The sequence below is a fragment of the Fundulus heteroclitus genome, chromosome 7 (genome assembly GCF_011125445.2).
Source record: "Fundulus heteroclitus isolate FHET01 chromosome 7, MU-UCD_Fhet_4.1, whole genome shotgun sequence".
Taxonomy (NCBI): domain Eukaryota; kingdom Metazoa; phylum Chordata; class Actinopteri; order Cyprinodontiformes; family Fundulidae; genus Fundulus; species Fundulus heteroclitus.
The window spans coordinates 5,569,379-5,597,309 of NC_046367.1; the positions used below are offsets into that span (position 1 = coordinate 5,569,379).

The 27,931-nt window shown below is 41.9% G+C and overlaps 1 protein-coding gene across 1 annotated transcript; it reads right to left on the reverse strand.

Moving 5' to 3' along the window:
* Nucleotides 1-368: 368 nt before the first annotated feature.
* Nucleotides 369-10,954, reverse strand: LOC118563667. The gene is made up of 10 exons (XM_036138802.1): nt 10,946-10,954; nt 10,649-10,827; nt 10,451-10,544; nt 2,912-3,004; nt 2,713-2,830; nt 2,501-2,592; nt 2,279-2,393; nt 1,688-1,789; nt 1,315-1,476; nt 369-979 (listed from the first exon to the last, which is right to left on the reverse strand). The coding sequence occupies exons 2-10, from the start codon at nt 10,705-10,707 to the stop codon at nt 768-770; spliced, it is 1,047 nt and encodes a 348-aa protein (XP_035994695.1). The 5' UTR covers nt 10,708-10,827; nt 10,946-10,954; the 3' UTR covers nt 369-767.
* Between the last annotated feature and the right edge of the window lie 16,977 nt (nt 10,955-27,931).

Here is a 27,931-nt window from a genome sequence, read left to right on the forward strand (position 1 = left end):
GTCATTCCAGAATATCTTGAATGTTACAAAAAAGGAAAGAAAATTAAGTAGTCACAGGTCATACAAATAAAGATCAGAAGGATCACAATGACATATCATACATAATTATATAAATACAAACAAAGTCTTAAAATAGAATTAAAAGAGTAGATACTGGTAATCAGGTTACAGGCCACAATGTATATGTCTTTATCGACACCATCAGTGTGGTACAACAATTACAAAGTAGCAGTAATTGGTAAATTGTGTGTGGGGGGAGGAAATGGTGTGTGTGGGTGTCTGTCTCTCTCTCTCTCTGTGTGTGTGTGTGTGTGTGTGTGTGTGTGTGTGTGTTTTTATGTGTGTGTGGGGGTGGGGGTGGGGGCGGGGATTAATGGGCAATGGGCAATGCAATGTCAAGTTTAAAAAATAATAATAAAAAAATAAACCCACATAAGACTGGAAAACATGTAAAGCTGTCTGACTGCAACTTGTAAATACACAACATTTGACTGTCTGTATTATGGACACAATCTTTTATAGACAGATGAGGATTTAGCTATGTGTGAAGTTTGACATCTTAATTATTTAACACATTAACACACATTGATTATTGCTTAATGACAATTTGATCCAAAGCCATAGAAACCCTGTTAAACTTTGTACACAACAAAACCCCAAGGGCACAAGCATCATACAACATACTCAACCACAGCAACCACAACCATCAACACGTCAACAACCACAACGACAACAGTAATTGAAGCATGTTTGATGGCAGATGACATTCAGTCAGAGTCCTCATCAGAAGAGCTGAAATCAGAGTATATAGTATCAAGTTCTATGTCTTCTTCTTCCAACTCCAGGTGTGAGTTATCATTCAGGATAGTGTTGTAATGGCCCTTGACTAAACGCATTTCTGCTTTCAGTTTGCTGAGCCTCTTATGAACCAGACACTGCAGTCCTTTTTGGGCATCCTCAGAGAGGTCAACAAGAGAGGCTGCAAAAACACAACGATAAATCATTAATGAAGTCAATAACATTTGTTAGTGTGCACATGCATTCTAGACTGCCTAGTTAATTGCTGTAATCACGGAAATGAGAATCTACACCAAACATACTCACTCCTGCAAAACTGTATTTAGGTGAAAGTGTATATTGCAGTTATTGCAGACACTTCAAATGTCTAGATAAACAATATCAAGATTGGATTTTGACATTTCTGCGACATAGCTCTAAGGTTTACATGAGCATGGAAACCCTGAGAGAAACCAATATTGCAGAACGTAAATGTTTTTCTTTATATATTATATATATATAAAAAAGAGAACTTACTTTCACTTCGCCAAGGCCACGTGTCAGTCTGGATAATGCCATCAGTGGACACAATTTGTCCAGACGGTTCAGCCAGATGATTGTACTCGGCAATAGCTGCTGCCAGGCGTTTTTTGTCTTTTAAAATGACTCTTCGTATCTTATGTCGCCTCTTGTTGCTATCTGAAAAAAAAATGTCACAGAATATTTTTTTTAAAAGTTGATTCAGTTTTCACGCGTATTGCTATAGATAAACTGGACAAGGCTCCATTAGCTGCATAGGTACAATGTACATTTCCTAAAAGGTCACAGTGTGTATGGTTAGGAACAGAAACATTAGAATTGAATAGAATTAATAAGAACCTAAATATAGGTGTATGTAACTGTGAAATACCTGTTTGTTTGTAAAGGTTTAGGCTGCGTACTTTGACGAGGACAGCCAGCTCCTCTATCCGTGCCTGTAGTGCACCAAGGCTACCATCACTTTGATCAGTTTCTAAATTAGAATTATATTACTCAGTATATGCATGAAATGACAATCACTCAAATACAATTAGCAAGTAATTAAAAGGAGAAAACGGGCCAATTTCTAAATAGATCTTGATCGTGGCCAGGTTGATAGGAAATACACAACCAAAATCAGTGCTACTGAACTGGAGAAGCTGTAGCTAATGGCCAGTGCTCCCAGTAAGCTACAATGCTAGGTAAGAATCGGCCATTTTGCACAGTAATTTTAAGCACACATTGCCCACTTTAGAAGGTGAGCAATAATCAATTAAATTATACTTTTTTTTAACCTTTATTTAACCAGAAAAGCTCTGTGTGGATACAACAAAAACATTGCTGCAGTTGGCTTAGCAATACAACTCCAGGAATGTTGATAAGCACATTGATATACAGTGTGTGCTACAATGCTGAAATTTAGCATAATTAGTTGTCAATGTGCAGGGTTCTATGATGAAAATTTTTAAATATGCAAACTTACCCTCTGCCCACTTCTGCACATCAGCCACCCACAGCTGCACTGTGTCATCATCAATGCCAAGCTCCTTTTTTGCAGCATTCAGGCTGTCGAGATCTTCTTTGAGTATCCTTACAGTCTAATAATTAGAAAAGACAACAACAACTACAAAAACAATCAATCAATCCCATTTGTATGAATGTTGTTTGAGTTCATTATGACAATAAAATTTTTTGAAAAATTAACCTTTAAGTATCTCTGGCTTAAAGTGCGACTCAGGTTTTCCAACTTCCTTTCATTCCACCCTAAAGCCAAGAGGGTAAGCATGTCTTTTCGTCCTAAATTAAAAAAGAAGTAGATTACAGATAATCTTTCCAGCTTTTTTCTGGAAAATAAACTATTCCATTGTACTTATGAACAGTACACAGACACACACATATCTAGCCACTCCCACATACCTGCTTTAGACATGTACTTTGTGGTGATGGCTGCCCTAGACAGGAAACTGTTTACCTGTTCAACCTCTTCTCCGATAGTTGAACCCGCACCTTCCTGGAACGCACCTCCCCATTTGATCTAATAAGTTGATACATTAGAAGTTGTTTATAAATGAACTATTGTACACCTACTAAATTAGTCAGTAAAGCTGAAATGTACCTCGCATTTCCCAGAGTGTGCCTTTGCATGCATAACTGAAAGAAAGGGGCGCATGGACAGCAGATTCCTGTGCTCAGGACACTGCTGAACCACCTTAGCCAAATAAGGAAAAAATTTACAGGCTACATCTGAACACAGGAATGAGATTGTTCCTGGGGCACTTTCTGCTAACTTCCTCTGGAGGAAGAGAGGGTAAGCAAAAATCTCTCCTCTAAACATGTTCAGTGCCCCAAGGAGGACCCCATGGCGGCAGACAGCTATTTCCAGTCCCTCCTCATCCAATTTTCCAGAGTTTTTTCTGGAGGACTCCTTAGCTGCTGTCCATGTAGAAGAACCACATGAGCCCTTTCCAGAGGCCTATACAAGGATTATAATAGCATGACATGATTTATGAAGCCCTTTAAGGCATATGACTGTCAACAAGTCTTCTCATACATCATAATTTGGCCGTTGAATTATTTACAGCCTTTGATATAATAGAGCAAAGCAAGGAAAGACATGCGTGTAAATTGGGGAAGTTAAAGCCTCCTTCCTCTCAATCCTGCCACTGATGTTAAAGTGTTAGTTAAAGGATTAGTTCACTTTTCAAAAAACTTTTGCTGATAATTTACTCACCCCCATGCCATCCAAGATGTCCATGTCTTTCTTTCTTCAGTGGAAAAGAAATTAAGGTTTTTGATGAATACATTCCAGCATTTTTCTCCATATAGTGGACTTTACTTAACCAAACGGTTCAAGGTCCAAGAGACACTTTCAGTGCAAACTGCAAACTGTTCAAAGGGCTTTAAACGATTCCAGACGATGAATAACGGCCTTATCAAGCGAAACAATAGCTCATTTTAAAAAAAATTATAACAAAGTTTAAGTTTTATAAGCTCAAATGCTCGCCTTGCTCTGTACTGCGAAGCACGTTCGAGACTCTCCTGTTCAAACTCGTTCATCAAAATTAATTCCGAGTCAATTCGTTCGTTGATGAACCAATTGACTCTGAAAAAGATTAGTTCATTTTGATGAACGAGATCGAACAGGAGAGTCACAAACGTGCGTCACAGAAGAGAGCAAGGCGAGCATTTGAGCTTATAAAACTTAAACTGTGTTATTTATTTATTAAATGAGCGATCGTTGCGCTTGAGTAGACCCTTATTCATCGTCTGGAATCGTTTAAAGCCCTTTGAACAGTTTGCAGTTTGTACTGAAAGTGTCTCTAGGACCTTCATAGGTGGATTAATGACCGGGCCTACCGGGCCCAGGCCCAGGGGGCCAGAGGCCCCAAGGGGCCAGGCCAACTTGGCCCCGCGGCCGCGACCCAAGCAAAACTACTTTTGCAAAAATAATAATCTTAGGCCCCAAGGGGCCAGGACAACTTGGCCCCGCGGCCATGATCCATAGAGGGTAAGAGGCCCCAAGGGGCCAGGTCAACTTGGGCCAGGTCAACTTGGCCCCGCGGCCACGACCCACAGAGGGCCTGAGGCCCCAAGGGGTCAGGCCAACATGGCCCCGCGGCCATGATCCATAGACGGTCAGAGGCCCCAAGGGGCCAGGCCAACTTGGCCCCGCGGCCACGATCCATAGAGGGTCAGAGGCCCCAGGGGGCCAGGTCAACTTGGCCCCGCGGCCACGATCCATAGAGGGTCAGAGGCCCCAGGGGGCCAGGTCAACTTGGCCCCGCGGCCACGATCCATAGAGGGTAAGAGGCCCCAAGGGGCCAGGTCAACTTGGCCCCGCGGCCGCGACCCACAGAGGGCCTGAGGTCCTAAGGGGTCAGGCCAACTTGGCCCCGCGGCCATGATCCATAGAGGGCCAGAGGCCCCAAGGGGTCAGGCCAACTTGGCCCCGATCCATAGAGGGTCAGAGGCCCCAAGGGGCCAGGCCAACTTGGCCCCGCGGCCACGACCCACAGAGGCCCCAAGGGGCCAGGCAAAATTGGCCCCGCGGCCATGATCCACAGAGGGCCAGAGGCTCTCAATCATTATTATCAAAGCTAATTCTCAAATTGGATGGATCACACAACCTCACTCACATATTCTTTATCAATTATTAAAGGTTGTTTCTGAATTTTGATCACAGAACTTAATGCAAATATTCTTGATTGATTGACAAAGCTCATTCTCAAATTTTGATTACACAACCTTACTCTGACAAATTATCATTATCAAAAAGCTCTATCTCGAATTTGGATCACAGAATCTCACTCAAGTATTCTTAGCTGTGCCCCTCCCCCATCGAGTCTTTCATAAACCGGTCTGTTCTTTTAGAATCTCCTCATTTGGTATTTTGAACTCGTGAGAGACTGCTCAAAATTTGGTTTCCTTTCCCTCAGTTCAGACTCAGAGATAATTTGAAATCATTCAACAAGAAGTTTAATGCGCGCACACACACACACACACACACACACTTGAGTTGAGCATTACTTGGAAATTCTTATATTTTCCATTTTGCTGTTACTATCAGCATCTTCCCATTTTGTCCTTTTCTTTCGAAAAAGTTTACAGTCTGACATTTGTCACTGCTGTCAGTTAATAACTTTTTGGTCTTTGACCCATTTTGTCATTTTCTCGATTCGATCGTCACTGACCACTCTCTCCTGTCTGGCAGACATCGTTGCTGCCATCATAGCTAGCAAGCTGCCTGCAGATAGCAACATTTTGGTGTCCTTTGTGAAAATATTTAGATAGAAGACAAAAGTGCACAAAGTTGTACAATTATTATCTTTTCAAAATATTTGTTTCACTGTCAGTGTGATTGACCGACTTTGCCGCTAGATTTCGTGTCTTTTGGCCATACCTGGCTAGCGACTAAAAACATCATTTAGCGACTTTTTGGTTGTGAAGATAAGTGGTAAAAGCAGATCTGCCTGTTGGTCTTCCCACATTTTGCCATTTGGTACTTTGCACTCTTGTTGGTCACTCCAAGGCATTTGTCCCTGTCTTCAGCTAGTCACTTGGCTCTTTTGGAATATATTTCACTGTAATTGGCTCTCTCTCTCTTTCTCCTCAGTACAAATCAGTCTGTTCCCTTGCCATTTAGACATTTTCTTGATTCGATCATCACTGACCACTCTGCTCTCCTGCTGTCTATCAGACGAATCAGTTGATTCTCTGCTCTCAATTGTCTATGCTAGTAAGCTGTTATTCTCTGCTTTGGAGTGTTGATGCTGGGTTGCTAGTTTTCTAAATCACCTCACACACTTGAAGGAAGCAGCACCGATCATAAACACACAAACAAACTCACACACACACACACACACACACATAGTTGGTTTATCTGTTGTGATAGGCAAAGAGCCAATGTGCAAAGAAAGAAGGGAAATATGGATAAACGTTTAAGTGGAGGAGCTAGAAAAAAAATTCAGCAAGAAAAGAAAAAAAAGGAATCAGTTTTACTTGAGAGTGTTCCAAATATCTCCAGCTTCTTCAGTACAAAGACATCTGCTGAAAGCAATTCTATAAATGCTACTGCAAATTCAGCTAAGGTTAGCAATGCACCTGAGCTAGCATGTAGCTCCCAAGATCCTGAGACCACTACAAGTGTAGACACTGAACCAAATGCTTCTGATGCTTATGATTCAACCAATTCAGCAGTAGCCAGTTGCTCGGATGAATGTGAGGTCACTGCACCTCTGGACAGCATAGAAAATGAGCTGAATCTTTCTTCAACACCATCTACAGTGACAACTCTACATAGTGATCCCGCTAAATGGGCTGAGACCCTCACTGAGTCAATGAAGGAAGTTCTTATTCAAAGAGGTGCAAAATCATTTCACAACCGTCACAGCCATTATCCAGCTTCTGTGAGGAACAGTGGGCTAGGAGGCAAAACCCGATGCCTAAACAATGAACATTTTACTTCACACTTGCCCAATGGACAACGAGTACAAAGAGAGTGGCTGATGTACTCTCCCTCTACTGGTAATGTTTACTGCTTTGCATGCAAACTGTTTTCCCCAAAAACGCATTCTTTTGTGACAGGCTATTGTGATTGGAAACACTCAGAAAGATTTGGTGAACATGAGCGAAGTGCTGAGCACATAACCTGCATGCAAGCAGTCTTGAACCGCGCCAAAGGTGCCACAGTTGATGCAGACCTGTTCAAACAGTTTCAGGCAGAGAGCAGCTATTGGAGGCAGGTGTTACAAAGAGTTGTTGCAGTCATTAAATTCCTTGCAGAAAGGGGCCTTGCATTTAGGGGTAAAAATGAATCGTTAGGGTCTCCTCTCAATGGGAACTACCTTGGTATTCTGGAGGTCCTGGCTGAATTTGATCCCTTTCTAAAGGATCACATCAGAAAGTTTGGGCAGATGGGTCGAGGTAATACCTCATATCTGTCCTCCACCATTTGTGAGGAATTCATTGAATTGATGGGTGCAAAAACCAAACAGGCTATAGCAGATGAACTGCAAGCAAGCAAATACTACTCTATCATTGTGGATTCAACCCCAGATTTATCTCATGTGGACCAATTGACATTCATATTCCGTTTTGTTAGCAAAGAGGGCAGTGTTGTTGAACGCTTTGTGGGTTTTGAGCCCATTACTAGCCATACAGGTGAAAGTTTGGCTAACTGTGTCATGTCTGTGTTGGAAAATCTAGGGTTAGAGCTGTCAAATTGCAGGGGGCAGGCTTATGATAATGCCAGCAACATGTCAGGGAGGTATAATGGGTTGCAGGCTCACTTAAAGAAAAGCAACCCATTAATACACTATATTCCATGTGCAGCTCACTCTTTGAATTTGGTGGGAGTCAACAGCATTGACAGATGTGGAAATGAAGTCTCTAAGTATTTTGACTTGATTCAGTCTATTTACAACTTCACAACTGCATCCACACACCGATGGGACAGGGTATTTGGCAATTCCAACATAGATCTCACACTTAAAGCTTTATCCAACACGCGTTGGAGTTGCCGTGCAGAATCTACCAAAGCACTGTGGCAGAACTACAGTAAAATAAAAGCAGCACTACAGGTTATTTCCACTGATGACACAGAGAAACGAGACACACGAACTGAAGCTGACAGTCTAGTGCGGAAGCTGGATTCACTTGAGATGGCCTTCATGGCAGGCTTTTGGGACACTGTTCTGTCCAGATTTCAGGCCACAAGTCTGCAACTTCAAAAAGCAGACATGGACCTTGGTACAGCAGTTAGATTGGTGGAATCTCTGCGCACCTTTGTTCTCTCCCAAAGAGATCTATTTGATCATTTTGAGCAGAAAGCCTTAAACATGTTGGGTGGCACCCCATCTTACAGGGCTGAACGGACGAGGAAACGTAAAAAGTTTGCTGATGAATCAGCATCCCCAGATGTTGTGCTTGAGGGAAGGCAACTGTTTCAAATAGAGACATTTATTGCCTCTATTGATCAACTGAGTTCAAGCCTTAATCACCGTCTGGAGGCCTACAAACATCTGAACAATTTGTTCAGTGTCCTTTTCTCTTTGGATACAGAGTCCAATGCTTCAGTCCTTCACAAGGCCAAGATTCTCACTGAATCATACCCATCTGACCTCAATGAAAGTCTTGGACAGGAGCTTATACAGTTCAAATCTTTTATACAGCTCAACAACACTGATGAGGAGAGGACCCCTTCAGGACTGCTCAAAACAATAATACATTTTGGACTACAGCCTACGTTTCCTAATACATACATTGCGCTACAGATTTTTCTCACTCTACCGGTCAGTAACTGTGAGGGAGAACGCTCATTCTCTCTTTTGTCAAGAGTAAAAAATTAGCTGCGCACAAGAATGACTCAGAAAAGATTAAATGCGTTATCTCTAATGGCAATTGAGAGTGAGCTGACAGGAGAGTTGGACTTCAATGATGTGGTGGATGATTTTGCAAAATTGAAAGCACGAAAGAAACCCCTTGCTTAAAGGTGCACTGTGTAAGATTTTTAGGTTATTTCCAGAATTCACCCATTCACTAATGTTAGGCTACCTGTTTTCATGAATACTTACCACCACCATAAAATTCTAAGTATCCATTATAACTTGGAGAATTGCACTTTCGACATTTCTGGGAAGTGTCACCTGGATTGTGAAGATAGGATTGACTTTAGGCAGAAGCTTGGTGCTTTCTCTGGCAAACTGAACCTCAAGCTTCATTCTCTGCAGCTTTGCATTCTTGTGCAGACTTTCATCCACAAGGAACTTTTCAACTTCCCCACTATCGTGAAGGGGCCATCAAAAGATTTCAGTGTGTCCAGCATGTCTAGTCTCTTACTCTCCTTTCTTTGAGCCATCTCTTGTTTCTCATCTGCCCTACTCTCGAATTTTGCCTTCATGAATTTACTCCAGTTGAGTTCAACCTCCCTTTTTGCTTGTGCTGCTGCCTTGAAACCTCTGAAGCTCCTGGCACTTCTGTAAAATTATTGACCTATTGACTGCGTTCAGTGTGCCCAACTTCTTCAGTTTGTAGTCCACCTTGCCACATTGTCTCTCCATCCCAATGTTGTGCACAGGGGTGCCATCAATGTTACTAGCCTGTTCACTGACAGGGTCCATTGGGAAGGTCTCCTCATCCATCCTCTGCCTGGCCAGGACAGTCTTCAGATGGGGCAGCATGAGATCTGTCAGCTGCTTCACTTCATCCAAGTATTCGGCAGCCACGTCTGACACTGAGTTCAGGACATGTCCAGTGCCTGTCCAGCCACTATAGCATTCTTGGAAATGGGCTATCTTGACCTGCATGCAGCCCTTGTACCATGAACTGGCCTACACCTTTCTTTGTGGTGCTCTCCGATGCATGTTATCATTTTACCTTTCTCCTTCTCCTCAAGCTTAACCACAAATAGATACAGACTTTGAGCCTCAATTTGCTGCACAGCTGCCGTTATGCCAAAGTGTTTTCCTAAGATATTATTTTATTTTTAATGATAGAAGGGAGGAAAAGGGGGCAAAAATCATGTCCGATTTAGTTTTTTGGGTGGGGTGGGGGGTTTATTTCATGATAGCTACCAACTTCCAATACATAATATCTCTCAAATGACCCAATGCACCATCACTGAAGTGGGCATAATCATTTTCCAAAATGTTTATTTTTAGGCCATTTATCCCCTCCCCCTGTGTCTGTGTGAAACCTGTGCTTGTCAGTGTCTGTGTGGTATACCTAATAGTGTGTGTGCAGTATGTGCACTCTTCTGTACAGGACAGTGTGCATGTCTGTTCACAGTATACAGTATTTCTTGCATAGTGCGTGCATGTGTGTGCGCCCGCACGCGCGGGGGGTTGAGGGGCCAAGACCATGTCAGGCCCAGGGGGCCAAAATTTCTTAATCCGCCCCTGAGGACCTTGAACCGTTTGGTTACCAGTAAAGTGCATTACATGGAGAAAAATCCTGGAATGTTTTCATCAAAAACCTTAATTTCTTTTCCACTGAAGAAAGAAAGACGTGGACATCTTGGATGACATGGGATGAGTAAATTATAAGCAAAGGTTTTTTTTTTAAAAGTGAACTACTCCTTTAACAGCAAATATTAATGAACAATGTAGTGCCAGCAATAATGTCGGCAATGAGACAAAAAACAAATATTTGAACTTACATGTTTTGTTTGTGTGTGGATGTATTCAACAAACTTGGCTACCTCCTCATCATTTTGAATAAAAACATCATCAAAATGTCCTGGCTCTTGAGTGCTGAAAAACAGACGATTTGTTTTCATTATACAATTTCTCCATTTTACATGTGCTGTTCATACAATCTACTAGTTAACTGACATGTCATTCACAATGTAGCGTACCTTGAATTTGATTTGAATCTATAAAGCTTGCGATTACCATCCACTGATACTGCAAGCATCTCTGGACTGCAGGCGGGGCAATTGAAGAACTGCGGCGTACACAGCTTTTGTACTTCATATTTTACGGCTACCCATTCCAAGAAGCTTTTATAAAATGTGTCTGGTGATATCTTGCCAGTCTTAAGACAAACAAAATACAGGGATATTTAATTTGTGCAGGTTGTGTTGTAACTCAACATAAATGTTGATAAATTGAAGGCATGTAACTAAATTGCATTTTGTAAAATGAACACTCACTCTTCCAAAGCACACAGTCCTTGCATCAAGCATTCTTAAGTATGCCTTCAGAGAGACCCCTGGTGCTGCCATTTTCAAGTCATAAAATGACTGAAAGATATCAGTGGCATATAGCGTGCAGAAGTTTGTGGTACCACTGCCTGGCCAGTATCCATCACGCTGGATGTCCTTGATGGAGATGGACCATGTGACACAACAGCTGCTGCAACTCACCACTGGCATTGATAGGTTGTAGCGGCCTGTACAGAGAATGAATCCAAATGAAGTAATACAGCATTTCCTCAAAAAATTGACTTAATTTACCTCACCAGAATAAGGCAATACTTCTTTGGATGTAAAAAAACTTTTTACAAAGTGTAATTGGTCAACGTTCTGAATGAAAACTGATTCAGTTTCTATTTGCATTGTTAAAGCTACTCAATTATGCTGAAATTACAAATTGAAACACCAACATTACAGTGGAGAGAAGACTGCTACTTAGTGATAAACCTGTTATTGTGAAAAATTACAGGCCTGTTTGTGTAATCATCATGGATTTCATGATTCCAATAATATAATTACAACTTAACAACTGTGATCCAAACAACATCCTGTTTTTTTATTAACATACTTACACCTAAAACCAGGCAGTAAGTCCACTGAAGTTGGAATACCTGGGTGACCATCGCTGACCCCACCCTCTCAGTCCAGTCACATAACAAAAACATCACCCAAATCTGCCTTCTACTACCACCTAAAAAAACTCTGAAGAGCACTCTGAAATTGAAACTCACATTCACTGTTTCAACAGCTCCTGTCTGGCCTATATTGCAATGATGTCATTGCACGGCTGCCAGGATCCTAACATGCACAAAACCCGAGCAGCATATCACACCCATCCATTGTAATGCACGACGCCAGACGATGAATAAGGGTCTTATTTAGCGAAACAATCGGTCATTTAAAAAATAAATTAAAAAGTTTAAGTTTTATAAGCACAAATGCGCCTTGCTCTGTTCTGTGATGCGCGTTCGTGACTCTCCTGTTTAAACTCGTTCATCAAAATGAACAAATGTTTTTTCGAGTCATGACTCAAAGGGTCCTAGATAAGACCCTTATTCATCGTCTGGTTTGTTTAAAGCCCTTTGAAGCTGCACTGAAACTGTCATTTGGACCTTGAACCGTTTGGTTACCAGTAAAGTCCATTATATGGAGAAATCCTGGAATGTTTTCATCAAAAACCTTAATTTCTTTTCGACTGAAGAAAGAAAGACGTGGACTTCTTGGATGACATGGGGGTGAGTAAATTATCAGCAAAAGTTTTTTTTTTTTAAGTGAACTACTCCTTTAAGTGTTTGAAACTGTAGTAACATGCAGTGTCCAATTTCACTAGAAACAATGTGGTTTAGCTGCACTTTATTGTAAAAATAGAAAGCATGATTTTTAACAATAACCCACATGTAAATTCTGCAGAAGTTTATCTGTGTCGTGAAGATCATCCTCCAACTCCAAATCATCCAATTGCTCCATTTTTCAAACACACTGAAAAGAAGAGAATTTTGACAGTCCATGTCAGTGAAATAAATAGAAACATACAATCTAATCTTTATAATTAATCTTGGATTATTATGTGAATAAGATCAGTGTTCATTATCTTTGCTGCAGGGTAGGCTACAAGATGTGAAGATGGGGATTATGGAAGTAATACACAGTCAAAGCACCTGTAGCCTATGCCTTAGAGAAATATGTAGACATCCCAACACTGAAGATTTAAATACGACTTTAGGTCAATTTTTCTAATATCTGGCCTATAATGCCTATTGCTTGTAGGCTAACGTAACATACTGCGGAATATGCAAAGTTTTGAACAGAACGCTTGTCCGAAGCACCATTCTGTCGCCTGTTTCACACAGTCTTGTTGGCTGAACGACAAATATGACACAATACCCTGCTGAAAAAAACAATAGAAACCATTCCAGAATAACTAATGGTTTTAATGGTTATAAAGGGAACTGTATTGGTTTTGATGGAAACTGTAATGGTCCTAGTGGGTCTCTGTTGGCAATTTGCTTTCTTCTATTGGTGTTATGTTTTGTCTATCTGTCTGTATTGGTTTTAATGGAAACTGTACTGGTCCTAGTGGGTCTCTATTGGTGATTTGCTTTCTTCTATTGGTGGCATGTTTTTTCTATTGGATACCATTAAGGACCAATAGAACACTTTTGAAATCTTATAGGTTGCAAGTATCTACTGGAACTAATTTGCAATGGAAACCATTAAATATGCACAAATCATGACCAATACATATGTGTTGGCTGCAACGCATTCTCATCCTTTGGCGTTTTAGAACCAATAGAAGCTGTAATGGAAACCATTAAATATGTGCAGAACCAATACAAACTGTATTGGAAACCATTAAAAATACAAATCATGACCAATACAAATTTGTAATGGAAACCTACACTGTAAAAAACTTAACTCATTATTTTGAGTTATCTTTTTGCATGGGTTTTTTTTAGTTTAACTAACTTATTTCGATAAGTTGAGGACAAGAAAAACTTAAAATTTCTTGTTGTCTGGACAATCTAGTTATCTCTACACAAAAAATAAGTTAAAATAACTAATTTGCTAAAATATTTTTTACAGTACCAATAAGTCCTAATGGAATGCGGCCCAAAACACACTACGTAATGGACACCACTTTGTAATGGTTTTAATGGTTAACGGCTGGTTTGTAATGGTTTTGTAGTGGAAACCATTAGCATTTCTGTAATGGTTTCTATTGTTTGTTTTTTTTCAGCAGGGATAGCAAGGCATATTTTATCTATTCATTGTATACAGAGAGCAATCAATGCTACCTGACAGTCGGACGCTGATACCAAGCGAAGTTAGCCACGAGCGTCCAATATTGCAGTCGATAAGGTTTACTTCTGAGCTGATTAAAGCGTTTCAAACAAACGCCATGGGTGACATGTGCGTGTTGAACATGCCCGAGAATAATAAACCCTTTTATTTAAATAAACCCATAAGTTAATACAATTAGAGGTGCATTCTGTATAGAGCATTTAGGAACAGGAGGCAGATGCTAACATTATAGCAATTTGCTCTGGATTTCTTTTTTTATTATTAAAATGTTCCGTTTTTATTACACTATTTGCAAAGACTATATAGGGAGTTAAATAAAACTTCCTGCTGTAACCAGCTTCAACATGACCATAACATGAGCATATATGTCTATATTCACATTTCACTTACCTGAATCAGCAAAGTAAAAAGAAGATTTAGAGAGTTGAAAAAGACTTAAGTCGGAATTCTGGTATGGACTGCGTCAGCGAAGTGACATGTGACCTGTGATCTTCTGGAATTATGGGATTCCGCTTTCAAAAACTGGAGAAAGCCTTATATTCATCAAATCAAGACAATTTAAAATGATGATATACGAATCACCAAGAAATGTATATATATATATAGAAAGGCCTAATATGTAAAACGCATTGGAGGTGGTTTAGCCGAGAGCGTGTAATAACATCGCGGATGGTTTTACATTGAAGTTGGTTGAAAGCCATTTGCGTGTCATGTGTACGCAAAAGGGTGCTATATGCGTGGGCAGAAAACGCCGAAGGACGTGACAAAACGGCCTTATATGACGCCCTGAGATGAGAACAGGTTGACCAGTTTTGATCCGGGGTTTTCGCGCATTGTTTTCACTCTATGTGCACAAATTATACATCAAAACGTAGGTCTTTTCGTCTGGATTCAGGAAATGTAACCCTCGTTGGTGTAGGACTTATAGATTTTTCTCATCACGCCATTTCAATTTACCATGGTGACAAAATGATCCAAAAAACACCAAACAACTTCAGCCTACTCGCTCAATTTCCATTCTACGCACACAAGTTATACATCAAAATGTAGGTCTTTTTGTCTGAATTCAGGAAATGTAACCCTCATTGGTGTAGGATTTATAGATTTTTCACAAATCACCTCAGACCGGCAACAACCCCAAACCCTCCCCAAATTGAGCGAATAAGCTACAGTTGTTTGGAGTTTCTTGTCGTGCAGACAGCCAGCCAGGGCCGGTCCCAGCCATAGGCGAACTGAGGAGCTGCTTGGGCCCACCGGTGCAATGGGGGACTGGAGGCAAATTGTTAGTTAGTGTACAAAAACACCAAGCCTCTTTGTTATCTTAATCAACAGACTGACTGGTCAGCGCAGGTCAGTGCATGACACCGCATTTCCTGGTTAGGTAGGGAACCAGACAGGAAATGTCCCTGTTATCTCAATAAACCATTGACCGCCACAGGTCGGTAAAATCTAAAAACGGTCAGTGCACCACACACCAGTCCATTGTTACGTAGTGAACAAAACAGGAAACGCTTCAACTTATCTCAAGGAACTAACCACTCAGCGCAGGTCGGTGTATCCGGTACCTCCCTCTGCATAACAACGGTCAGTAAAACTCAACACACCGTCTGAAAGTCACGACTCTCTCAGTAAACGCAGCCTCTAAGTACCAGAAATGTATAAAAATGGCCATTCGGTGCAAGACATTCATCAGGTGGACCATGTCAGAAGCCTGTTCTGCACCGGCCCTCACTAATGGACAGATTCACGCCGAGGGTCACAGCTCAGAATCCAACCAGACTCAACAACATGGCATGAGTTTTGTCGGTAAGTTCTCTTTTCTAATTAATATATTCTAACCCTCTGTCTCAGAGTTCTTCCTGCAGGGTCTGTTTAGGAGATATGTTGAACAATCTATTCCCTCGATGACGCCACTGGACATGTGATACCGTAGTAATGTCACTCGGGGTATACTCTTACACTTTCGGTTGTATTACAATATATGTTTAATTATTTAGGTGTAGAGCTGGAAGATATTGTCTTAACGCCGTCTGTTTTTGGTACTTTTTACTTTAATTTTTAATACGTCCGTTTGAAAATACTAATACATTGTTTTAACCATTTTCTTTTTATTCTTTTAGAGTTTTTAGATGAGGCGAGCGGTAATCCATACCTGCAATACAGCGTTTATCAGGCTGAATTACCAGCAAATCAGCCACAACCTGAACCGGAAAAAACTTGGCGCAGACGGGACCTGTCTATAACCATGGCCAGAAAGAGGACCGCAGGAGTCCACCTCTCAAGATATGGTTAACCCTAAATGAGAAGCGTCAGAAGTAATTGATCTGATTACGCCATTGCCAGTTCGCCGACCTCTCTTCACCCAGTCGCCGGTACCGCAACCTCACCAGCAGTTCCCGGCAGCTGTCCAGCTCACCTCGCAAAACAACCGGGTCCAAATGGTTGTACCATATCAAGGAATGTTTCCAGCAGCAAACCCAACGCCTTGTAAGTTTACTATTCTGTCTGAAACTATATATCGATTTTATTTTTCTGAATTAGCCCAGTTTAATTTTCTCCTTGTGTGCGGTTGACAGTCACACTAAGCGTTGAAACCTCAACCCAAACGGTACAAGAGGAGGAGGACACTTCATCATACGGTAAGCCAACAGGGCACAATTCATGTGGCGTGCTGTGATAACATGTAGCTTACAGCCAAGTTTACGTGGGTTCGATTCCCAGTGTGGTGCAGCTTTTTTTATAAATATATTTATTTATGTTGCATCTGTTTTTTCGCAGTCTTAAAACATGCAATTTTTAGACCTGTGTAATTAACCCCGTTTAAAAGCGCTCTCTCTCTCTCTCTCTCTCTCTCTCTCTATGTCTGTCTGTGTCGGGGTGTGTGTAGCATGCTGTGTTAACACACAGTTTGCGACCCAGCTTACGTGGGTTCGATTCCTGGTGTGGTACATTTTCTTATTTTTTTTCTTGTTTTTCTTTTTGTATTTATTTCTGTTGCATCTGTTTTGTCGCAGTCTTAAACTATGCAATAATTATAGACCTGTGTAATTAACCCCGTTTAAAGGCTCTGTCTCTCTCTCTTTCTGCTTATAGAAGCAACCCTCCTGAGGGAAAACGGGGCAGAGGTACGGACGATCCCATCTCGAACAGAAGAACAAGAACACGCAGCATCGTCTTCAGACGGTGAGTTACACAGTTGTCTCTTTCGTTACAGCCTTAGAGTAGTAGTAGTTGTAGTAGTAGTTTTCTCCCTCCCTCCCTCCTTCCCTCTGTGTGTGTGTGTGTGTGTGCGTGTGTGTCTGTTCTACCATATTTAGTGAGGACTATCACAGGTTTTTAACCTTTGGAGTGAGGACATTTTACAAAGTGAGGATATGTTAGCCGCTCCTCGTGTGTGTGTGTGTGTGTGTGTGTGTGTGTGTGTGTGTGTGTGTGTGTGTGTGTGTGTGTGTGTGTGTGTGTGTGTGTGTGTGTGTGTGTGTTCGAATCAGACCTCTGCTCCTTGGCCTCTCTGCACTTTTCATCTATATGCTGCTTTTTTTACTCATTTATTTAATTGTATTTATTTATTTACTTTTTCTACAATTAGGCTGCCGTATAATAATAAAATGAATAAATCCAACCTTCTTTTCTTTATTATATCATAATGAATCAATGTATTTCACCTATTTCTATATATCAAATCACCTTTTTTCTATAATTAAGCTGTCGTATAATAAATTCCCATTCATACCATATTAAATATCTGTATTTACAGTTAGTTTATGACATAATTAATCATTGTATTTTCACGTCTTCTTATATATGAAACTACCCTTTTTTCTACAATTAGCTTGTAATATAATACATTAATGTTTTATTATATCCAGATTATAGTTGCTCTGTTCTATTACAGAATCTGCATTGATTATTCAACAAATTCCACAGTGCGGCCACAGTGGAACCTACTACCTCTGGAGAGCTGATGAGCTTCAGAGAAGCTTCAGAGAACCTGCAAGTTTCTCCTGGATGAAGTCTCCAAGGCCTCGACACTACAGTAAAGTTAACCTTTTAAATTGTGACCTCTGTAAAAACGGATAGTCAGCAAATGAGAGATGCTTTGAATTAAATTGTTGAAACTGTGAATGAACTCCGTAATCTCCCTGTACAGCCTGCAACCGAATTTCTCAATCTAGCCCCAAATTCCCCCATCAGAACTCAGACCGGTCCCGATTGGGATCTTGAATGTTTGCTATCTGTAGAACGAGCCATTGAACGATTAAACGATTCTTTCTCTCAACCACTGTCTCCTGGAAATGATTTGTTGCAGTTTCAACAGCAAGTTACAAATGCTTTAAACGAAATCACATAAATGGTTAATGACCTTCAAAATCTTCCTGTTCAGCATGTGCCCGGTTCTTTCAATGTAGCTCCACATTCGCCATCCAGGTTAGAACAAGCGATCCATTAATTAAACATTTTTCTCTCTCAAACATTTAGCCCTAATCCTACAGGAAATCAGTTTCCGCAGCAACAGCAGTAGCAGCAAGGGGGTAGTTTAAATCAAAGTGTTGTAGAAAACGGTGAACATAATCCCTCAGGTTCTTTGAATACTGCTTTGCAAAATCACTCATCCAACCAGCCTCAACAGCCAAGCCTCATTGCACCCAACCTCACCACACTCTAACGAGCAAATCAACCCTGCACCAGTCATGGAGAGCGAGCTGTAAACAGCTCTGAACATACCCAACAAACTCAGAGAGAGTGTGAACGTTTCAATGTTACAGAAATAAGACGTCCTTTCAACTTGATTACCTCACGAGCCGGCAACACCCCCAACTCCGCCGAATTTTACACACAAGTCTATCATATTCTTATCGAGCTCGCAGAGTCAGCTGCTTGCTTAGCCTCTCGTAACGATATTACTCAGCAATAATTGAGCGGGGAAGGATTTTCTCGTCATGCGATCGTTCAAGTAAATGATGAATGTGATTCAATTCTGCCTGCATTTCTGGAATTTTTAGAGGAGCTAACACAGTCAAACGCGGAATTGCCAGATCCAAACAACTTAGAAATGATCATTCAGGTTGTAAGAAACCCTCATGGAGGTGTTGAACGTAAAGCCGATAAATCATTGGACTGTGAACTGATTCGTAAAAAATATCAACATTTGTATACCGTTGTCAATCGTTCTGATCCGCTGTGCTTTTCAATCAGTCAAATCCTCTTTTTCTGTTTCTGTTCAAAAACCATTATTATGGAATCAAAAACCTGGCAGCGTTCACCAGTTCTAAGTACATTTTCAGCTTCTGCTTTAGCGGTTTCGAAAACATCAACAGACATAACTGTGAGGGTCGTTGTTCAGTTTGCCTCCATTTGAACTGTACTCTCCAACAGTACAACTCTGTACAATGCACAGATTGTAACCGTAATGTCCGTAATTGTAACCGTATGTCGTAATTCATTCTGCTTTGATAAGCATAAACAGCCCACACTGAGACCTAACCTCAGGAAGCATGAGTAACTGCGAAACGACTAAATTCTGTCCTGTGTGTGTTTGAAAAGCTATATGATCTACCAGCAGGCAGAGACAGCAAGCCTCACGACTGTTCGATAGGGTTATGATTTTGAAACTTTTACTGATCAAACCAGTAAGCACATTCCATTCCTCGTCTACACAAGAACTTTGGCGGTAGATGTTTGGTACTCTTACGGGTTGAACTGCGTCAAGGATTTTCTGCTCCATTTCAGGAAACCCTGTTACAAGAGTTGCACCTTCATAGCCCACAACATTCGTGGGTTTGACTCGCTTGATACTTGATTCTGAGTGTGATGGTTCAATTGTTTATTACCTCATCACACAGGGGAGCAAAATCCTCTGTTTTACTGAACCTTATTACGGTCTGAAATTCATCGACAGCCTTTCATTCCTTAATATGAAACTGAGTCAAATGCCAAAAGCATTAGGCTTCACCGATCACTGTAAAGGGTTTTTCCCTCACTTGTTCTCCTCTGAGAACACTTTAGCCTAAGTGGGTCCGCTTCTTCCCCCAACCTTCTATGCGGTAGAGAGCATGAATCCTGCCAAACTGGAACGGTTTTCCATTTGGTACAGCGAGGCTTACAAACAACCCTTTGACTTTCAGAAAGAAGCTCTTTATTATTGTCAAAACGATGTGGAGATTCTTTTCAAGGCTTGTGTGAAATTCAGAGCAGAGTTCTTTAAAGAGACAAACGTGAATCCTTTAAAGTCCATCACAATTGCCTCAGCCTGCATGAATGTTTTCACATCCAGTTTCCTCCCTCGTAACACACTCGCGATTATTACCGCGAGAGTGTTACGAGGGAGGAAATTGGATTACCGATGACAGTGTAAGAAGTTTTTTGACGCATCCATTCAGTGGGTAGAATGGGTAGCTTTGGAATGAGGCATTTTTATTCAGCATGCGCTCAATAAAGGTGAAATGACGGTTGGTCCTTATCACGTCGATGGATACGCAGAGGTTCAAGGGGTGAAAATTGTGTTCAACGGATGTTTCTACAATGGTTGTCCCACTTGCTATCCACCTGAGAACACCTGTCCTCTCAGGGGTCTTTGAAGAATTTCACTCTGCTATCATGGAGAGAGCCAGGTTATTGCAATCAGTTTACGGCGTGCAATTAGAAGTTATGTGGGAACACGATTGGGTTCTGATGAAGGTGTCGCACTCGGGTCTTAAAAGGTTTCTGCAGTGTTTCAACGCACCAGAGCCCCTTTCCCCGCAAGGAGCGTTGTACGGCGGCAGGACTTGTGCTCTCAGACTCCGGTACACGGCTGGGGAAGAGGAATCGGTTCATTATGTAGATTTCACCTTGTTGTACCCGTACGTGAATGCAAACTGCCCCTATCCTCTCGTCCACCCCAAAATCATTTGCAAAGATTTTGACGATCCGCGTAACTATTTCGACTTCATCAGGGCGGTTGTGTTTCCACCCCGTGGTCTCTTTTTCCCTGTTTTACCGTACAGGACATCTGCCGGTAAACTGGTGTTTACTCTCTGCCGTGCTTGCGCAGAAATTAACTACCAGACAGGTCCCTGCCCCCACTCTGATTGAAAGAGAGCGTTCACAGGTGTTTGGATAAGCATGGAATTCTGCAAAGCTTTAGAACATGGTTACCGCATCGCTGAAATCACCGAGGTTTGGCATTTTGAAAAACAAAGCAGTTCAATCTTTAAACCATTTATCCACACTTTTCTCAAGGGTAAGCTGGAAGCTTCAGCTTTCCCTGCTTAAGTGACGGATGAGGAGAGCAGGTTACAATATGTGGCAGACTACAAACTGAACCAAGGCATCCAGCTTGATGTGGAGAAAATCGAAGTGAATCCTGCTAAAAGGCAAGTGGCTAAACTGTGTTTGAACAGTTTTTGGGGGAAATTTGCACAGAGAAATGACCTGGGTCAAACTACCATTGTGAGCGAGTCCGATGAGTTTTTTAACTTCCTGTTTTCAGGTGAATACGCTGTTAGCTACTTTCACTTTATGAACAATGACATGTGTATGGTTCAGTGGAAATACAACAAGCGATGCATCTCTGCCCAACAAGGTAAATAATGTGTTTATCACGGCGTTCACCATGGCACACACGCGGTTGAAACTGTTCATTTGTTTCGAACGACTTCAAGAGCGTGTTCTGTACATTGACACAGACATCCTGATCTATGTGGTTAAACCGGGTCAGACCTCCCTCAAGCTGGGAAATTATTTGGGGGATTTAACGGACGAACGGTGCTCTTTTCTTTGTGAAACTCTGTTCAAATTTCTTGTCAAACAGTCCACGCACCTTGGAGATTCTGACATGGTCGCCAGGTTTAAACCCAATCTTGACTTTTGCGCAGCATTCGGAATTGGTCCCATACAGATTCTGAAACACTTGAAAAGCGTTACTAGCGGTGATTTTGATAGGCGTCATTTTAATACTTGAATGATACCTGTGGTTGTAGCTTTTGACCAGATCCTGAAGCACGTTTAGATATCAGAGAGTGTTGTTTGCAGTGAAATATCTCCACATTCTTGATTTTAACGTACGGTTAAAACTCTCAACCACCGATGCTTTTATTTCACTAGCCGTGGAAAAATTTTCAATACCGTTTGATCCATTAACCCTTTGAATGATTTGTTGAAAAATTCTTTACCGTCGTCAGTTTGAAGCTTCTTTGGAATCTGAATAAAACGGATTCAAAAGCTTTTACGATGTTAGACGCAGTTTTCCATTTAAAGCCCTGGCATAGGCTCTTTTGGAAAATACATTGATAATGGTTAATAAATAATTGTAACCATTGTTTCTTCGGACAAGCTTTACATATCACAAAGATCGGCTTGGAACTGTTTCAGAGGCCCGGTGACAAACACTCTATTTCTAGGAAATCTAATTCTTGCGGGTTTATGCAAAGAATAAGCATCTTGTTCTGATAAAAAGCTTTGAACCTTTTCAACCGGTACCTTCTCGCCCGTTTCACTTTCCAAAGCTCTCTGTAGTATTTTCACCCCGCCAAAAGAACCGGGGTGTAAAGGCGTGTAATATACCCGTTTCATAAAACAAATTCAGCCATGCCTTCCCACATACACTTAGTGATGATGAATGAAGGAGAGGAGAAATGCGGCTGGGTTTTATATATTTTTTATTAACATAATGAGTCAGGAAAGAAATTACATTCATTTATTATATCACAAATTGATTGTTAAAACACTCATTTCATATAAAAAAGACGTTCTTTTAATACAATACGATAATCATAAACTAATTGTAGAAAATGCTACTTTAATATATCACAAGCTCATTGTAAATACAGTCATTTCATATATAAAAAAAAGATCTGAAAAGACACTATTTTAATATGATGCCACAAACTAATTGTAGAAAAGACTAATTTAATATATATTAAAGAAAGACCAGAGAAAACATGCATGCACTGGTTTTCAGCATCCCCGCCAGTACTGCGTGATGGCTTTAAGTTGATCTTTTAATTCATGGTTTTCTTGAACCAGCTGATCATACACCTTGTTGATGGGGTCATGCACCCGCTTGGATAGCTTCAATTCGTACAAATACGCCTGTGCGACAGCGTTGGATGTTGCGAGCGGCTAGAAACTGTTGAACGGCATTAATGACACGCGCATTATAAAGTACTCGCATTACACCATAGTAATTACTTTCAAAGAACCTGTCCTCAAGCTGCATTGATGGTCTCTCTGATTAGGACAGTCATTGTTACATCCATAGCACTTATCACGCATGTACTTTTCGATCGCTGAGCTCAAAAGATGGTGCACCACAATTTTCACTGCTCTGATAAAGCTTAAGCGGATCTACCCGTCATTTTCATCCGCCCCGCTCTCACCGTCTGGTTGGCTGTGGGGAATTTGCGTGTCATCATGTTGAGAAGGGTCCGGGGAGGCTGGATCTCCTTGGCTGGAGGGAAGTTGCGAGTCCTGAAGCTGTGAATCTTCCACCTGGGTCTCTGACAGAGACGGCATGGCTGGAATCCTGGCAGGAAGCATGGAATTCTTATCTCATAAAACAAAGTACTCGGGCCATAGTTTCACACCTCCAAGGGGCCTGGAACAGTAGACGGCAGTGTTTCCCGAAGGAATTTGCTCAGGCAAGGCGGTGAGTTGGGGGGGGGGGGATGAAGACCAGTTTTGCGCAAACTGAGTCGCAGAGCGGGGGGGGGGGGGGGGGGGGAGACGACTAGTTTTGCGCAGACAGACTTGCGGAGCAGGGGGGTGGACGACAACTTTTGCACGCGTGGGGGGTGTATCCATGTGTTTTTTTCCCTGCCATTCATTATATGCAGGCGCAAAAGCAACAACAAAAAAACGCGTCTTAACGTCAAATAAACATGCAAGCATATCGAGTTAGGTTTGTTTATCTATTTATTTTTTTGGAATGTTGGCGAGGCGGTACCGTGAGTTTGGCGAGGCAGCCGCCTCGCCAAGATAGCGCTGTGGGAAACCCTGGACGGTATGCCTCTGCAGCAATGTGAGGAGACTCTCACTGTCGCTGTCACTTTGGGAAGAAGATTCAGGGGTTGGAAAGGGTGCGGGTGAAAGTAGGTAAAAATTTGTTGCGTTCCGGGGAGCTATGCTGCGGTGATGCTGAAGCGGTTGAAGCGGTTGAAGGAGACGGCAGTGGAGTAGGATCGCTATCCAGTCCGCAGACCGTCAAACCGCTGCCCGTGTAGTTCCTCATGGTTTCAGATGTTAGAAGTCTGGTCAGTGAAGTTGCATGGAGTCCCCGATGTTATTTATACTGAGAAGGGGTGTGGTTAACGTTGAAGGGGGGCGGTATCGACTGTTGTGAGAGGGTGGGTCTAAAAAGCCAGCACTTTCTTGACCCCCAAAATCTTTCTCCACTTGCGACAGTCGCTAAACAGCATTGTAATCCGGTCTGCTATTGCAGTCATCTTGTCACGCCACGCATCAAAGGGAATCAAACACCCGTCTTTGATTGCCATGTTGCCGAGAAGATCCTATTTGTTGAATCTTTGTCAGTTTCGTTCAGGTGGGTCAGCGCCCGCTTGCAGTGTTTAGTGGCGGGTGAATCCATGATTCCGTACACGGTTTCTTGATGACCCCGTTTGCAACGCCTAGCGATGGGTGAATCCATGATTCCGTCATCGGTTTCTTGATTCACAGCGGGGTATGCCGCGTAGGTGTCTTCAGGGCCTGCCGCATACGTGTCATCGGGGTTTAGTCTGCGGAGCATGACGAGTCTCAGAACAGCCCAATCGTTTGACGTTAGCATGCACAAGGAGTGGATAGTTTGCAGCTTGTCGGCTCCTTCATCCAGCTGATACAGACACATTTTGCCGGTTTCGTACTTGAAGAGGTATCCCCATTTACCGCGAGCTCCATATGGTTTCTGATAGTTGTAAGTCGTGACGGGTGTGTTGGAAATGATAGATTCAAGCTTGGTTGTTGAAAAGGATTCAATCACTATCGAGGCTTGAGAAAAGGGCCTTATATTATGAGTGCAGCGAACGGTGGCGGGGTGATGTATGGGAGGGTGTGAACTCCCGGGGTGGGGGATGGGTCCGGAAATGGGGGAGGGGTGTGGATTCCGGAAGCGAGGGGGATGGGGCCGTAAATGGGGGAGGGGCAGGAAATCAAGGGGGGACCGTAAATTAAGGGAGACCGGAAATTATTAGGGTCATTAATCATCCATCAATTAAAATTTGTCATAAGGTGGGTCCTATGTCTCTCTAACCCCATATGGTATCATGGGGTTGGAACACTGAGCTGGAGCTGATCTCTCTTCTGCTCCTATTAGACTGCAACATTTCTCTACATATTGTGGAATCCAAGCTCTGCAGTAATAACACAATCCTAAAAAGGACATTTGTTTTTTAGTAACTGGTTTTTGGCGCACTTGCTATTGCAGTTTTTCTATCTTCCTGTATTTTTTTTTACCTTTTTCACAGATAACATGGCCTGTAACGGATTTGTTTTTGCACCCACTGCATTTTATCTTTTATAACTTTGTTTCCTGTTTTAGCTAAAAAGATGTAGCAGCTGCAAAGTGTTTAGCTGTTTTAGATGCAATTAGAAGGCCATCTACGTACATTAATACCTTACCTCCATGCTTTGGATTAAAGCTCTCCAAGGATGTTAAACTGGCCTGGGGGTGAAATTGTAGAACTATCTGTAAATCCCTGTGGTAGGCGTGTGTACGTATATTTTTTCCCCTTGAAAGTAAAAGCAAACCAAAATTGGGAATCTGGGCATGGTCTAAATGTTCCTGCATCCAATAATTTTTTTATAACTGCCGTTATACCCTCCTGTTCTTCATGTTTTACCAGGTATACATGTTTTACAGGCTTCTGAATGGCATAAAAGAGTAACTGGCTGTCCATTAATTATCAGCACTATGTATGGTTTTACTTTTTTTTCTTTTTCTTTTTTCCCAGTGTCCTGTCTAGCAATGTGGCAATAAGAATTGATGTCTTAATGCAAAATAGAGCTCGACAGATTTTGCTTTCACAAGTGGAGCAAACAGCTTTCGCCATAGTGCTCCGCTTGATTTGCATGTAAATAGCTTTATTGTGATTCTTGTAGGGAGAATTTCAAATTATATGGACACTACAATGGGAAAGTAGGATAGTAAAGGAAGAACAAGAAGAGAAAAAAAAGAAAGACAAGAGGTGAAAGAAGGAAGAGATAAAAGGGAGAGAATGATAAAACGTCCTCTGTCTGCTCCATCACCTGGAAAGAGACACACAACCAACAGACATAAAGCAACAGATACAATCGAGTAACACCTTGATGCCATTGCTAAATCATATGTATTATTATTTAACACTAGAAGTCCCAGAGATACGAGAATTTTCGTCAGCCTCCAGTCCCCCGACAATACTTCACAACTCATGAATCCCTGTTCAGATGTAAATGCCCCATTAGCCCTGTCGTTGGAGAACCATTCCACCCCCTTCAGTTTCGATTTTAGCTCAAACCTCTCTGTTGATGAGTATTTTACCCGAGAGCAGGGGGAAAAAATCATATTTGTAGTTTAATATAACTAGGTCTACGTCATCAGTGTCGCCAAGACCGAAATAATTTCAGACAGCGGAGCCACCAGCGCAGTGATCAGCTGTATATCTACATGTGCTGGAAAGTTGTAAAGACGTCTAGCAAGAATATTTATACGGTAATGACCATCTGCCCTATTCACTAGGGGGCAAATATAACTCAAGTCAGTTCAACGCGATCTCTCCTCCGCGACGCTGCAGCGAAGCCGCTCCGCTCAGCGCACACACACACACACACACACACACGCACGCGCGCATATATATACTGGAGGGCCAACTGAGTTTGCAAGCCGAAAAAACTACAAGTCGCCTCGAAAGCTTCCTCTGTTTGGTGGATATTGGTGTGCTGATGACCATCAGAGACTGCACAGTCCAGGAGGGTCGCATAACAGAACATGGCTGGAAAATGAGTGTGTATGAGCTGGTGGCTTTCATTGCAGTTCTGTTTATGAAGGCAGCACAGGGGAGTGTTGGCGCCATGCGGAATGTGTGGTCCAAAGACTTTGGGAATGCACACATCAAAGCCACAATGCCTCGAAACAGGTTTCAAGATGTGAAGACAACACCTAACAGACCCATTATACAGATACAGAAATTTTAATAGAATAGATATACATTATTTTTTCTCCTTTTGTCCCTCTCTTATCCCTTTTCTTGTTGTTTTCCTCTGTTTTTTTGTCCCTTTTTCTAGTAGACAAGCCATGATCTACTTATTTGAATGAAATAATAGCTGGAAGTAAATCTGCGCCCGTCTCCATTTCTTGGAAAGATCCTGTTCTTCACCTGGAGCGGTCCTCTCAGTACTATTGAGCAGTGTGCACGATCAGACAGCTGATTGGCCAGACCTGGGTCATCTTCAGGAAGTAAACTGTGCTGACTGCTTACCAGCAGAGTGGATGATGCTGGACTCTCTGTCTGGTGGAACAACATCATTATTAAAGCCTGGCTGGATAATCGGGGCCCCTGGGAACTTGGGGGCCCTAGGCAACTGTCTAGTTTCGCCTAATGGTAAATCCATCCCTGATAATATATTATCTGCACTTCTACAACAAAGACACTCGTTTGGACAAATTTGCTGCAATTTCAAACATCTGGCAACAGTTTGTACAGAACTGTGTGTGTCCTACAGTCCAGGGCAACATATTCCTGTTGATGAGCAGTTATTTCCATCAAAGGTTCGTTGTCCCTTTCTGCAATACATTGCATCAAAGCCTGATAAATTTGGAATTAAGTTTTGGATTGCAATGGATCTGGACACAAAATACATGTGTAATGCTATCCCCTTTTTGGGAAAAGATCCCTCCCGCCCCACAGGAGAAAGGCTGTCTGAGAACGTTGTTGTGAAACTGATGGAGCCATTTATGGACCAGGGCAGGACTGTAACTATGGACAATTTGATGAACTTTGTTAGAGGTTTATGCAGGAAAAGGCAATACAAAAAGAAAAGATGAGACAGCATCGTGAGATAAAGAGACATTCTCATGGTAAAACAACACAGTGCCAGGTGCGCAATCTCTGCAACAGGAACCACAGCACTGAGCGTTGTGTGCACTGCACAAAGTATACCTGTCGCAAATGCAGGAAGGACTCACCTTGG

What these genes read in the sequence shown, in the direction of transcription:
- LOC118563667 (XM_036138802.1), bottom strand. Translation starts at nt 10,707, where the DNA reads ATGCTTGCAGTATCAGTGGATGGTAATCGCAAGCTTTATAGATTCAAA. An exon ending in AGATTCAAATCAAATTCAAG is followed by an intron (nt 10,545 to 10,648) that starts GTACGCTACATT and finishes TCTGTTTTTCAG; the next exon opens with CACTCAAGAGCCAGGACATT. An exon ending in AAAGTACATGTCTAAAGCAG is followed by an intron (nt 2,593 to 2,712) that starts GTATGTGGGAGT and finishes TTTTTAATTTAG; the next exon opens with GACGAAAAGACATGCTTACC.